Source organism: Diceros bicornis, chromosome 7 (genome assembly GCF_020826845.1).
Source record: "Diceros bicornis minor isolate mBicDic1 chromosome 7, mDicBic1.mat.cur, whole genome shotgun sequence".
NCBI classification, from domain to species: domain Eukaryota; kingdom Metazoa; phylum Chordata; class Mammalia; order Perissodactyla; family Rhinocerotidae; genus Diceros; species Diceros bicornis.
In genome coordinates, this window is record NC_080746.1 from 12,022,560 (window position 1) to 12,037,960 (window position 15,401).

Below are 15,401 nucleotides of genomic sequence, written 5' to 3' on the forward strand. Positions count from 1 at the left end.
CCATTGATATATGCATCAACCAGGATGAAACTTAAGGGCATCATGCTTAGTGAAAAAAAAACAATCTCAGAGGTTACATATTGTATGATTTCATTTATTGTCCTCCAGATGTCTCAACTATAGATATGGCGAACAGGTTAGTGGTTGCCAGAAGACAGAGATGAAGGTGGAAGTGGATGGGTGTAACCATAAAGGGGTGGTACAAAGGAGGTCCTAAATTGTGGTAGAATAGTTTTTTATCCTAATCGTGATAATGGTTACATGAATCTATACAAGTGATCAAATTGCATAGATCAACACACACACACACACAGACGCATGCAACGCAAACACTCAGTTCATATAAAACTACTAGAAGCTGAATAATGCCTGTAGTCCTGAAGTCTAGTTAACATTATTGTACCACGTCCATTTCCTGGTTTTCTATTATACTACAGTTGTTGAAGATGTCACCATGGTAGGAAGCTGGGTGGAGTTCAAGGGACTCTATGTATTATTTTTGCAACTCTTTGTGAATCTATATTCATTTCAAAATAAAATTTAGGTGCCTTATCACAAGCACAATGAGAAGTTAATACATATCTAGGAATTCTAAACTCATATTTTCTTGAAATGGCAGCCTATTAACAGTGATTTTTCTTACAGATTTGATTTTAATCTGTTAAAAACAAAGATATAGTGAGTCAGAACAACACAAAGCAAATTTTCATGGAATAATGGATTGTTATTATGTCAAATAACTTTTTATTAAAACAAAGATCTCTGAAACCAATTAAAAAGTATCCTTCTGCTATAAGTCTATAAAATATGCGTAAACAATGATTCTTTAAAGGTACTCAAAATATTTAAAAATAGCATAATAAATAAATTTTATTGTAATGTTCATAAATCCTTAATAAAACTAATATGTTACCTAGAATGATAATTAGTGAAATTTTCAATGACATTAATTATTTGCATCTTTATAAGAGACAGCAGAGGATTCTTTCTCCTATACCCTAGGGAATGCATAGTCCCTGATGAGAAATTAACATCTACTGTCAAAATTAGGGTGTAAATACAGGCACCGATTTCTTCCCTGCAGAGCTTATCATGATGGGAATGTCCTACGGGAGACCTACACCTGGATTTCTAATCAGGTCCAAAAGAATTATAAGCCTTAAGCAAATGCCGTGTGCTCTATGACATGGTGGTTCAGGTGTCAAGTCTGTGGTTTCCCTTCTCACTGTATTAGCAAATTTATAACTACAAGTTTGATCTACATTTCAGAGCTACTCCTGGAACTTTCAGACTGTGAGGTCTATGCTTTGACTCTTTTGCCAACAAGGGAGAAGAAGATTCTGTGACTACATCTGTTCAGCTTTCATATCGCCAAAGCCAGTTCTTCTTTCAGGACGATGGAAGTGAAACTCACAAAAAGTGTCAGCACTGGGTGCTCTTAATGGAAGGAGAGTGAGTTAATCAAGTTTCTATTTCTCTCTTTGTTGCTGAAAAGTGAGGAAAAGTATTTATATTGAATAACAAGAAACTCAAAAGTATGGAGCTCTGACTCTGCTGCCTGCATTGTTCTCAACATATCCTCTCTGTGTTTACTTCATTCTCAGTCCAGTAGCAGGAGAACTATAGCAGTTCCAAGTAACACAACCAGAACATAGCAACATCAGAGGAGGAAGAGATCTGTTTTTTTCCTTAAAAAATTTTATTGAAATATACTATACATATATAAAAGTTTACGTATCAAAATAAATATAGAGCTTGCTACATTTTCACAAACTTAACAACTATTAGTCAGCACTCAATTCTGTTTCTCTTATGCCTTCCTGCAAAACAAGGGAAATCATGTTGACTTTCCTTTATTCACTCTCTGTCCAACTAGAATGGAACAAAGGAGGAGAATGTGTAGCAACACTGGAGTGTATGGTTAATTATAAATCTTAGGCTACCAAGGGTCTCCTCAATACTTTATCAATTACTGACTTCATGAATTCTTATAGTAAAGTATCTGGAAACCCTATGGACTGTGAGAGACTTCCTTTTAGAAAGCAGAATATCTGTTTGGTCTCTGTCCTAGAGGAATCCTCTCTTGCTTGTTGATCATCACAGTGGAGCTGAGGTATCTAGTAGGGTACTGGAAACACGACTAGGAACTAGGAAGTGAAGGATCAGAGAAATGAGAGGGAGTGATTTGGGATACATTCCCACTACTGAAGCTCATCAGTAGTTAGGCTTGTTCCTCAGCTACTCCATCCCTTTATCTTCTAGTAAAAGCAGAAGCAGTTGTTTGTCACATACGGTTCATGCAACAAAAGACAGAATTATTTACAGTCATGCACTGCATAATGGCACGTCAGTCAATGATGGACTGCATATACCATTGTGGTCCCATAATATTAGTACCATACAGCATAGGTGTCTAGTCAGCTATACCATCTAGGTTTGTGTAAGTTCACTCTATGATGTTCACACAACAATAAAATTGCCTAATGACGTATTTCTTAGAAAATATCCCTGTAATTAAGTGACGCATGAGAGTAAATGTTGAGGGTTGTGCCGCAGTACGTTCAGACCCTATGGAGCAAAGAAGAACTTATTTAATTTCTGTCAGTCTGAGTCCCCTTCTCACAAATGAGAGGTTGTAAGAACAGAGCTCTGTTCTCTATTAATGGAATTTTCTTCTGTTCTCACAGATTTCCAAAGTTGAGAATGCTGGCTAGAAATGACTCATTAGTGACTGAATTTATTCTTGCTGGATTAACAGACCGTCCAGAGCTCCAGAAACCCCTCTTTTACCTGTTTCTAATGATCTACATTGTCACCATGGTGGGCAACCTTGGCTTGATCACTCTTATTTGTCTAAATTCTCACCTCCACACCCCCATGTACTATTTCCTCTTCAACCTATCTTTCATTGATCTCTGTTACTCTTCTGTTTTCACGCCCAAGATGCTGATGAACTTTATATCGAAGAGGAATATCATCCCCTATGTTGAGTGCATGACTCAGCTGTTTTTCTTTCTCTTTTTTGTCATCTCTGAGTGCTATATGTTGACCTCAATGGCCTATGATCGCTATGTGGCCATCTGTAATCCGTTGATGTATAAGGTCACCATGTCCCATCAGGTCTGTTTTGTGCTAACTTTTGCTGCATATTTGATGGGATTTGCTGGAGCCACTGCCCACACAGGGTGCATGCTTAGACTAACTTTCTGCAATGTTAATATCATCAACCATTACTTGTGCGACATTCTCCCACTCCTCCAACTCTCTTGCACCAGCACCTATGTCAATGAGATAGTAGTTCTCGTTGTTGTGGGAATTAATATCACAGTACCCAGTTTTACCATCTTAATTTCTTACATCTTTATCATCACTAGTATTGTTCATATCAAATCTGCTCAAGGGAGATCGAAAGCCTTCAGTACCTGTAGCTCCCACATCATTGCTCTTTCTCTTTTCTTTGGGTCAGCAGCATTCATGTATCTTACATATTCATCTCCTGGATCTATGGACCTGGGAAAAATTTCTTCTGTTTTTTATACTAACGTGGTACCCATGGTCAATCCTTTGATCTACAGTTTGAGGAACAAGGATATAAAAGTTACACTGAGGAAAATCCTGTTTAAAATCCAGAGGAGAAACTTATTCTAATTCAAAGCAGCAATGATGTAAAGAAATTCAATTTATCATTTAATTTTATTGGTGTTTTTATTGGTGTTTTTCAAGAGCATGGTTTTTATAGCCATGTTGCTTCTTCAGATTGTGTTATATGTGGTGTAATAGACTTGTGTTATTATTTACATTATAGCTGATCTGCCCTCATTTTTTGCCTGAGTATCTCTTGCACCTCATACCAGTTTACTAAGTAACTAATAACATGTTTATAAAATGAACAAATACACTGATCTTTTTTTCCCCTATGCTATCTCTTGGGTTATTCCTAATCTGGACAAATGAGGCTTCACAAGTCATAGAATGTTAAAATTACAGCTTACTCACCTAAACACAGAAGTGCCAAGCGCTATAGAAGCTTTCCCAATCTTATCAATATTATCGCTGGTATAGGCAACAGGATTCAATGAAATGTCTTCATTATAAACTGTGTATTTAGCTTAAAGTATAATCAGATCCCTCTGATCTTTTCCTTTTGTTCTATTTTTCTTACCAACTTGCTTTTTATATTCTGTCCTTTATTGTTCCCTTTGAGAATGGCAAAATCTGTACCACATACCGCCTGGTTTTGAAAGCGTTTATCAGCCCAGATCATTTAATATTGAAGAGAACACATATAACACCACCTTTTATTGCCAAAGATAGTATTAACAGAGTATGATTAAAGGTATAATATATATATATATATTTGGATCTCAATAAAGTGAGGTAACTGGTTTATTATAAAATTTGCATTCCTTTTATCTAAAATGACATCAAATATTTTGAAAAAGAGCATGAAGTTCTTACTGTAGAACTTTGTTATTTATCTCTTAAAGGAAAATACTGCACAGTAAGTTGCAAGAACATGTTACACATTGTTTTACTTATCTAATAAGATTTACCATGTAAAAAGATGTATATTAATGACAATAAACTATATCCCTAACAACATTTTGTGACTAAGACCTGTGTCTTAGTCCATTTGAGTTGCTATAACAAAATATCACAGACTCAGTGGCTTACAAACAACAGAAATTTATTTCTCACAGTTCTGGAGACTGGAAGTCCAAGATCAAGGCGCCAGCATAAATGAGTGAGGGCCCTCTTCTGGGTCATGCACTTCTCATTATAACCTTACATGGAGGAACGGGTCAGTGATCTCTGTGGAGCCTCTTTTATAAGGCAGTAATCCCATTCATGAGGGTTTCATCCTTATAACTTAAACACATCCTAAATGGCCCACTTCCTAACATCATCACTTTTTGCAGTGAAGGTTTCATAGCACCGTGTCTCACCAATAAGATAATAAACATATTTAAAGTAGATGCTGTTTCTTATAATTTCCCTATTTCTCCAATGCTTTTCCCATTTGTATATTTAGAATGTCAGACATATTTTGAAGGCGAGAAATACTTGTTGAATTGTCTTATCTGTGTTTAAATGACCACAATAATAAATAAATAAAGCAGAAAGAACTTTGGGGTATGATTTATTTTTGGGGGGTGGATTTGACAGCAATGGATGTACTGTTTAGCTCCTTTTCAAGAGAGCCAGCTATGAGGAGCTTCATTGATAAAAGTCCACAGCTGATACGCCTTTGGATCCACCATAGTGTTCAGGCAGAGTCCACTCTTACTCTGAGATGTCCCAGCCATGTTTACCATGGTGAGGAATACAGGAACTGTTTAATTTCTTTCTTCTTTGTTTTTTTTGTGAGGAAGATCAGCCCTGTGCTAATATCTGCCAATGCTCCTCTTTTTTTGCTGAGGAAGACTGGCCCTGGGCTAACATCTGTGCCTCATCTTCCTCCACTTTAAATGGGATGCTGCCACAGCATGGCTCGCCAAGCAGTGCATCGGTGCACACCTGGGATCTGAACCAGCAAACCCCTGGCCGCAGCAGTGGAACGCGCGCACTTAACCGCTTGCGCCACGGGGCCGGCCCCAGGAACTGCCTAATTTCTGTGTAACATGGGTCTTCTTTGATAGGCAGTCTTTATTAAAGACTCCGTATCATCCTGACTGAGATTTTTTAGAACTGCACTGTGATCTGAGATTTTCATATCCAATCCTTCCTTCTTTCTCTCTCTCTCTTTTTTTTTTTGCTGAGAAAGATTGGCCCTGGGCTAACATTCATGCCCGTCTTCCTCTACTTTATATGGGATGCCACAACAGCATGGCTCGACAAGCAGTGCGCCGGTGCACGCCTGGGGTCCAAACCTGTGAAACCCGGGCAGCTGAAGTGGAGTATGCACACTTAACCGCAGCATCACCGGGCTGGCCCCTTCTCTTCTTTCCTTAGATGTCAGACTTTCATCCTAATCTGAAGGCCTTTATCACTGACTCCCACTCCCTCCTATTTTATTCTTCACAGACGTTTACCAAATAAACTTCTTGCAGGTCTAATCATTTCTTGGCATCTGTTTCTTAAGGAACTCTAAATGACACAGAGGACTTCCATAACTGATTTTAAGACTAAATATAAGGCTCTTATAATCAAGACAGATTGGCTTTTTAATAAAATAAGACAAATAAATCAAGAACACAATGGCAGGTTGAGAAACAGATCCTCACTTATACAGTCAATTGCTTTTTAACCAAGCCACAAAGTAATTCCGTAGGGAAAGAAAAATCTTTTAAGCCATTAATACTGGAAATAGTAACTATCCATGAGAAAACAATTAAACTTGATCTCTACCTCATACCATATACAAAAATTAATTTTAAGTGGATAAAACCATATACAGAAAGTTTAAACATAAGTATTCTAGAAGAAACATAGGAAAGTATGTTGGTGTAGGCATAGATTTCTTAGACATATTCTAGAAAGCTCTAAACTCTAAAGCAGAAAAAGGATGAAATAAACTTCATTAAAATTAGAACATCTATTTATCAAAAAAAAATTCATTGACAAGCCACAGACTGAAAGAATTTTTGCAATACATTTCTCTGGTAAAGGTATCAAGAATATATAAAAATTTAAAAATTAAAAGATATCTCAATGATAAAGAGACCATTTCATAAATGGGCAAATGATTTGAAAGACACATTCCACAAGAAGATGTGCAAGCATCCAATATGTGAATGAAAATGTGCCTAACATGCTGTATCTCTTAGATGTATAGTCAGTAGGTGGACAACATTCTCTTAAGAGCTCTACCATCCTGTCTCATTTTATTACCTGGGCTGAGCCGCTTGAGTCGCTCAAGAACTTTTCAGGTCCTCTTCTTGGTCTCCTTCCACGTTGGACCCCGCACCCTCTGGGTGGAGCCTCTAGTTCGGAGGTCCACACCGGCTGTCGGGCAACTCCAAACCCTCCAATAATCCAAACACCAATCCTATAGAGCTTCTCCTCTTAGATTCTAGAATCTGAGTATTACTTCTTCCTCTTTCTATTTGTTCTACCAGTCCTGGGAGTAGTAGCTATTTTCTGCAATTTATTAGTTTTTATATTTTTAAGTGACAACATTTTGCATTTTCCCTCTTTCAATATTTGTAGAACCAATTCTCTTTTGATTAGACCTTATCTGATACAGGAAACACATTTTAATAGACTGACTTGACCACCACACAAGACATAATCCTGTTAGCACATGCCAAACCCTGATGATAGTGATTAGTCGGAAATAGTCATTTGACTATAATCTTTTTACCAAAATTATTTGTAACAACTTTATTTTTTCTTCCTGAAGTTACTGAACTCATAAGATTACATCTAGGGATTCTGATAGTCCTATTTTCACTACAAGAGAAGAGCCTCAGTGAGATTAACACCGAGTAGAACCAAACAGTACAAAAAGTGTAAAGGGAGACACACTATCGTGAATGATTAGCCCTGTCCAGACAAATAAGAAGCCATGTACATCCTCGACTTACCAGTTTCACACACTTTTTTAGTGTAGCTTGGTTTATCTAGGCAAGTTTGACTTGGATTCCTGTCACTGAAAGTGAGTCAACTAAATTGGAAGAATCCTGAGTGTACCCTGTACAAAACTGTGTGATAGCACATACCACACAATTTTGCATAGGGTAGTGATTAAATAAATCAATTTTGAACTCACAGATACCTAAGTATGAATTTCCCTCTGGAGATAGCTGTTTTGACCCTGTAACAACCAGTTATTCCCTCCCAGCTTTGAGTTTTTTATATATGAGACAAGGCCGTCAGATTTAGAGGGTGGTAGTAAGGGCAACCTGAGAGAAAGTGTCTAAAGAATTTAGCGCTGTGATTGGCTAACCATAACTAATAGTGGTACAAATCTTAGTTTCTTTGGTTCTCTCTCTAATTATACTGAGAAATCATAAAGGCAAGGCCTATATCTCATTCTGTTTGTGTTCACTGTGTCTTTCAGTCTAAATGCTCAACAAATGTTCATTTCATGAATTGACTCAGTACAATCTCTAAAGTAAAGAGAGAATCTATTGATGGAGATTTTGACCTCATGCACCATCTACTCTGAACAGAACTACTGAAGACCTGGAGCTTTCACTGCCAGGCTCCAGGTTCCGTTTGAGTTAATGTGCCCCTTGGTGTCATCTTAGAAATAAATCAGAAGATGCTTAAGAATGGCAGACTTAATGTAGGCAACTTGTGTCTATTTCTTCCTGAAACTCACTAATATGACAGAAATTAAAAAATGGCACTGACTCACAAGGCCAAAAAAAAGAAGACCAAAAAATCACAGAGCCACATACAACCACAACATTTTGAAAGCTACAAAGTTGATAAGTGAGCAGTATTTGATTTGGCATACTCATAATATCTGACATTATGACAGAACTGTGAAAACCAAGAAAATAAATGATTTACACCATATTATCTCTCATATACCTAGAATTTTGTGGCACCAGGTATCTTTGGGGGAAATTATGAAGGTGCAGACAGAACAAATGGAATGTTTCAAGTCAGTTTAAGAAATAATAGGATCTTCAGATCCCTTCTACATCTCCATGCAGCCAGATGACTGCATTCATTATCACCCAGTAAAAGACTAGAAATTTATTCATTAAACAAAGTAAAACAGTCTCTAAATTAGGAGACTATATGCACATTTGAGGGAGAGTTTAACATACCGAAAACAGGCCAAGAAAGTCGAAATTTCACCTAATGAATGTTGACATCATTAGCCTTCTTTCTCCTCTCAGCTCAGAGAATATTGAAAGCTAGGATTACGTACATAAGGAATACTGGAAGACTGTTTTCAGGGTAACCGACTCAGCGCATGACCAAAGACTTATTGGTATTACCACTAAGAGTTCCCTCATTGAAATGAGACATTATACAATGAAGCCCACAGTTGGCAAGCACTAAGCCCTCACGTGGAGATGCTAGTCAGGTTTTTAGAACCTCACTCCTAAATGTTGGAAAAGAAGGCTGAGACATTCAAAGAGAACCTCTAGTACAAAATATGCAACATGAAGAAAGAGAAATAATTTGAAGGAAAGGGACAATTCAACAGAAGAAAACTTCAGAAAACATTATAAGGGAACAAAATATACCCTTGAACACTGGAAATGAAAGCAAATATAAATACATAAATAAGTAAATAAAAGTCCTGGAAGAAAAGTTGAAATTACCCCCTAGAGAGTAGAGTAAAAGCATGGAAAATAGAAGAGACAATACAGCAAAAAAAAAAAAAAAAACCCAAACAAACAAAACAAAACAAAAGAAGAAATTCAGAATTTAAGACTCTGAACAACAAAATATCCAAAAAGAGGACAAAAAGTGCAGTGAGAATGAAATAATAATTTATATAAGTAATATTTTTCCAGAACTGAAGGAATCGTGTTTCCTGAGTAGACTGAATTAATGCTTACCTTACTGTATAATCAGACACATATCAAGACACAATATTGTGAATGTTCAAAACAGTGAAAACAAATATAAGATCTTAAAAGCTTCCGAAATGGAGAGAAAGTAGCCAGTTTTAGTAAAAAACATCAAGAATCAGAGAGGTAATGTACTTCTTAATATTGGATCAATGCGATCAAAGTTTTGAGGGAAAATCACTTCTAAATTAGTTGTTTATTTCCAAGTAAAAGGCCAATAATTAGGAAGATACAATAAATGTCATTTCAGACATGCAAGGTCAGTAAAATTGGCACTCCATGAATCTTTTTCAAGAAACCAACGGAGTATGTCTTGTACCAAAATAAATAAGAAAACCGAGAACTAAGGGGCTACGTGATCCAGGAAATAGAGGATCCAGCACACGATAGAGTTAAAAGGAATCCCTGCTATAGCACTAAAGAAAGATCTCAAGATTTCAAATTTTCATTATAGCTGGAAGACAATCTATCAAGATAGGAGTGGGTCAAAAAATCTAGAAAGACTTCTTTAAGAAGATAAAATGGAATACCAGTGACTGAATATGCTGAGAAGAGATTTACAAAAACTGGAGAAGAAGTTGGGGAGGAATCAGGAAAAATCTATGGAATAATAAGAAAAGAAAACAAACGAAAACCATTATGGAAACAAAATATCATAATATATGATAGATTAGCTGTGAATAGTGCTTAAAGTAACGTTAGTAATGTAACACAGGAATATTGACCTAACCTAATTTATGATTATAATCATATTTGTAGAAATTAGGAGTGGGGAGCAGAGAGAGAAAGGGGTGTGTGTGTGTATATGTGTGTGTGCAGTGATGGTGGAGGTGTGTGAAAAAGATTCAAATTCTCCTCTTCCATAGGAGTCCAAGTTAGAAAACCGCTAGAGTAATCCAAATTTGAAAAGAAGAGAGAATGCAGAAGCTGTATAAATGAGAGGAAAGGTCTTTCAAGGAGGTGTATTCTCTGGGAATTGGAAAATAGATGAAGATGGTGAGTGAGAAGAAGGTGCTTAAGTTTAGTTGACGGACTAGTGCCCTGGAGGGTGGTGAAAATAACTTTGGGAATGATGACCTCGAGGAGCAGCACTGGGAATCATAAAAAAGTACTGAATACAGCTTGGAGCTCTTTGAGCTTAAGGCACATTATTAGACATAGAATAGAATTGTCTGAGAGGCAGTTCTGGCAGAAGTCCAGGCTATATATAAAGATTAATAATTCTCAAACATGGGTGATTTTGCCACACAGAGGACATATGACAATGTCTGGAGAACATTTTGATTGTCACAACTGGTGAGGGGGGGCTACTACCAGCATCTAATGAGTAGATGCCAGGGATGCTCTGTATCCTATGATACACAGGACAGCCCCACAACAATAAATTATCTAGTCCAAAATGTCAATAGTGACAAGGTTGAGAAACCATGATATAATGAATATGGATTAGGAGCAGGGGCAGGGGTATCAATACTTCTCATGCTCTTTTTGTGTGTCAGGCATGTTTATGTGACTTAACTCGTTTACTCCCCAAAACCACCCTATGAGATAGCTCTTTTACTAGTTCCATTTTATAGACATACATAGGTATAAGTAGATAAAAGTATACGTATACAAGGGTCAGAGAAGTTATATCATTGTCTACAGTCTCACAGTTAAGGAGTTTAAAGCCCAGATTTAAACTCAGTCTGACCTGACGAGCCTACTCCCACTCTCTGAACCACTTTGCTACATCTCTTTATGGAGGTGAAATCACAAGCATAGACAGTGCTAAAAGCTATGATTTAGTATTTTACTAATGCAATGTCAGAGGCTCTAAGAAAGTGCTAGAAATGGCAAGGACCATGCCCCAGATCTTCCTCTTTTAAAACTGTGCATAGACTCTAGGAGATGATGAAGAAAGTGACAAAGGGGGACACTCATTCCTCTGCAGTGGGTATTAGGAATTTCTGTTGTGAAATTATAAACTGAGTAGAACATTGTGTCTCAAAGGACTCAATGTTGGGTCTGTGACACAGGATGTAAACATAGGCTCAGTAACTTCTACCAGCAGTGGGCTCATTTAACTTGGAAGGAAATCATGAAGAAGAGAATAATTTTCTGGCCTTCTAATCAATTTTCCCAGAACTACCGGGCATAGAATAGATTCTCACTAGAGTCAACTGATTGTTGTCGAGCTCGTTTAAGGTTGTTTTCCTCCGTGCAAGTGAAGACGACTTTCTGGGCAAATTCTCTAATAGAAATTGTGGACTCCTCCTCAGATTACCTCTTTTAGCATGGCATATATTGCCTCCTTCATCATCTTTGACCTCCTCAGAACCATAGGGTTGAAGGACCTTTAAGATCCAGCAGCAGTGACACCTCAAGAAAAAGGAAGTTGAGGGTTGAATCACCTTTGTCGTGATAATTTCCTTTCCAATCTCAAACTGCATAAATCAAGTGTTCTGGGAAAGACCATCTATTTACTGCTCTTTTCAGCCTTGATCCTCAATGTAGACTGGGAAGAAGGGAGAAAATGATGTGCAAAGACATTTGGGGGTCTACTAGATTTCTTTCTAGACAGAGACAAACAATGTGAGTGCGGGTAAAGCAGGAAATGAAGATCATCAGGAATAATCATAGGAAGTCTTGCTCTTTAAATGTTTTGCTGTTTGTCTTCAGACAACCCTGAGCCTGTAAATCAGCTGATCTGGCTCTCCCTCTGGAGGCATAGAGTGAAAGTCCATTGTAAATGTCATCTTCTACCCCAGTTCCTGCAGATCATACCTGTGAATTGAATGGCTATAGAAAATGACTCCTTTGTGACTGAGTTTATCCTTATGGGATTAACAGACCAACCTGAAGTCCAACCGCTTCTGTTTTTTCTGTGTTTCGTGAACTACATGGTCACTGTTGTGGACAATTTGACCTTAATTAATCTAATTGTCCTGAATTCACACCTTCACACCCTATGTACTTTTCCCTCTTCAGTCTGTCATTTATTGATCTCTGTTATTCATTTGTTTTTACCTTCAAAATACTATTGAGTTTTATTTCAGAGAGGAACATCATCTCCTTCACAGGATGCATGACTCAGCTACTTTTCTTCTGCTTTTTGTCAACTCTGAGTGCTAGGCATTGACAGCCAAGGCCTATGATCGCTATGTGGCCATCTGTAAGTCCCTGCTGTACACGGTTATCATGTCTCCTCAGATCTGTTCTCTGCTGATGTCTGGTTTGTATGTGATGGGTTTTGCTGGTGCCATGGTCCACACAGGGTGTATGATCTTTTGTGATTCTGACGTGTGTGACATCCTCCTCCTCCTCCAGCTCTCCTGCAGCAACACCTATGCCAATGAATTTGTCTTTTCGGTTACTGTGCGCACAGTTGTCGTAGTATCTAGTCTCATTATCTATATTTCCTATGCTTTGATTTTCTTCAATATCCTTCACATCTCATCAGCCAAAGGTTTGTCCAAAGCCTTAAGCGTCTGTGGGTCCCACATAATGACGGTTGGTCTATTCTTGGATTTGGGCTGCTCACTCATGTCATGCTGGGTCTGTGGGAGAGGGGACATTTTTCTCAGTATTTTACACCAATGTGGTACCCATGCTGAACCCTCTCATTTACAGCCTCAGGAACAAGGATGTCAAACTTGCTCTGAAGAAAACCCTGAAAAGAATTACAAACTGAGCACAACTATCTGTCCCTCCTTTTCTCTTTTCTCTGTTTTTCTCTGGTTCTAGCTCCACCTCAACCTCTTCCTCCTGTTCTTTTTTTATTCTCTTCTTTTGTTTTTCTAAAGTCTTCTTGGCAGGATTTCCATTCTAAAGTATTTTCTTCTCATGCCATGTAGTGTAAACATATGGGCCTAGTCTTGGACTCAAGGGTCATCCTCAGTGCCAAGGTTCACCCCATACCAGTTGCATACAATGGGCTGACAACCTTTCCCATCTAAGGATAACACTGTTTTTTCTTGTGTGTCTTTCCCATCCAAGGTAAACCATGGAGTGGTATGTTTCTGACCAGTTCATTTCTTTCTTCTTTCTCTGAAATAGTTACATAGAGCCCTTGCTAGTTTCAAGCGTCTTAGTACTTATAATTGCAATCAAACAGAGAAGGAATGACAAAAATTGTGGACATGGTAAAGCTGTAAAAATTTCCAGAATTTTCCAGGTTTTTTTAGTAATGGTTCTTGTTTTGGAATTTCAATCACACATATATAAAGGAATTGAATCCCTTGTTGAACTAAGGTTTTTTTCTTTTATTCTTGAGGATGCTTGAGAATGAATGAGCCACACTGCTCTTCCCACCTTTCTCAATCCCCACCAGTAATGAATGCCTCTATTTATTGCATAGATCAACTCATATTTTGTCATAAATAAAATTGAGGGGTCGGCCTGGTGGTATAGTGGTTAGGTGCACGCCCTCCACTGCGGCGGCCACGGGTTTGCAGTTTTGGATCCCGGGTGCGCACTGAAGCATCGTTTGTCAAGCTATGCTATATGTCCCATATAAAGTAGAGGAAGATGGGCACAGATGTTAGCCTTGGGCCAATCTTCCTCAGCAAAAAAGGAGAATTGGCATTGGATGTTAGCTCTGGCTGGTCTTCCTCACAAAAAAAATAAAAGAATTGAAACTCACTAACTTGTCTATGTATCTGTGGATTATGATTATGATTAAAAATTACACAATGATATTCTTGGCTACAGAATAGAGTTCCATGGGTAATATCAAGATTCTTTGTTTTCCTAAATGTGTAACAGGGATTCCGCTTTGCAAAGGAAGATTTGTTTCCTGCTTTCAAAAAACAAACAAAAATATATGGCAGAAACCTTGTTCTATTGGAATTTATTCTTTGAATGTGTAAATTTATCTCCTTCCTTTTGTCTCTTAAAAGAATAATTAGATCTGTGGTCCACACTTTGTGTCACATTTTTTACAAATCCTATTAAAAAATGTCTCTTTATCTTGTTCTTTAGATGAGGAAATAGTTATGTGGCTTGCTCAAGGTCACACAGCTGATGATGCAGAGCCCAGTTTCTGAACCCACTGTTCATCCCACAAAGAAATGGAGGGAAAGAAAGAATTATGAAGGAACAGAGAAAAATTCTGAAGATTTGTTTCAGAATGAGCTTGGAAGTGGGAGTTTTCATGGGAATAATGTCCTCAGTCAAGATGCCTGTTGCAGATAGATGGTCTACAAGGTTTGATGCCTAATTAGAAAAATGCACCTGCCCCTGAGAAGTTTGATTTTAAAGTGAGGTAAACAGTGTGAGTTACAAAGAAATGTTTTACCATGATCTTTTTAAAATAGTGATCATTTCCTGAGATAGTGAGGGTGAGGAGTTTGGGGACAAGCCTCCCTGGTGAGGGAGTGTCACAATTTTCATGATAGTAGTGCACCTTAACAAGCCTATTAGATATTATGCTAGCACTTGGAAACAAAAAAACAAAAAAAGTTCTTTATAAAAAAGTAGAAAACAGGATCCTATAAATTTATTTTGTTTTGTTTGTTACACAGAAGATAAAGTGTCCACTGTCCATTACTATTTTCAGTGAGTTTAGGGCAAGGTTTTCCTCACAGGACGTATCCTGGGGGTTGTAGTCAATCACCTCTGTAATTGTTATGTGTATACAAAGATACCATGAGTTGTAAAGTTCTAAAACATCAGTTTATGAGAATAGTCTTATGAGATAACTATTCTAATTAAGAATTTTACTTAAATCTGATTAAAATTACTGCTAAGAGAGCAGATAATCAGGTAATTCTATTTATTATAATAATTATCTCATGGTCATAATTTTGTTTAAAACTTTTATTCCCCAAGTAGAATCTGAATGCCTAGTATCTGCGTCTATCCTTCATTTGTCTACATCTATTAAAGTGCCTGGTTAAACCGATAGCTTAAAACTCTTTGGTTCGAATTTTACTCTGAAGG

General features: G+C 37.5%; 1 protein-coding gene and 1 pseudogene across 1 annotated transcript; both read left to right on the forward strand.

Moving 5' to 3' along the window:
- The first annotated feature begins 2,554 nt into the window (after positions 1-2,554).
- On the forward strand, positions 2,555-5,324 carry LOC131408314 (olfactory receptor 8B3). Its single transcript, XM_058544934.1, has one exon. The coding sequence runs from the start codon at positions 2,626-2,628 to the stop codon at positions 3,646-3,648; it is 1,023 nt and encodes a 340-aa protein (XP_058400917.1). The 5' UTR covers positions 2,555-2,625; the 3' UTR covers positions 3,649-5,324.
- A 6,449-nt stretch (positions 5,325-11,773) lies between these two features.
- On the forward strand, positions 11,774-13,671 carry LOC131408320 (olfactory receptor 143-like; annotated as a pseudogene).
- The last annotated feature ends 1,730 nt before the right edge of the window (positions 13,672-15,401 follow it).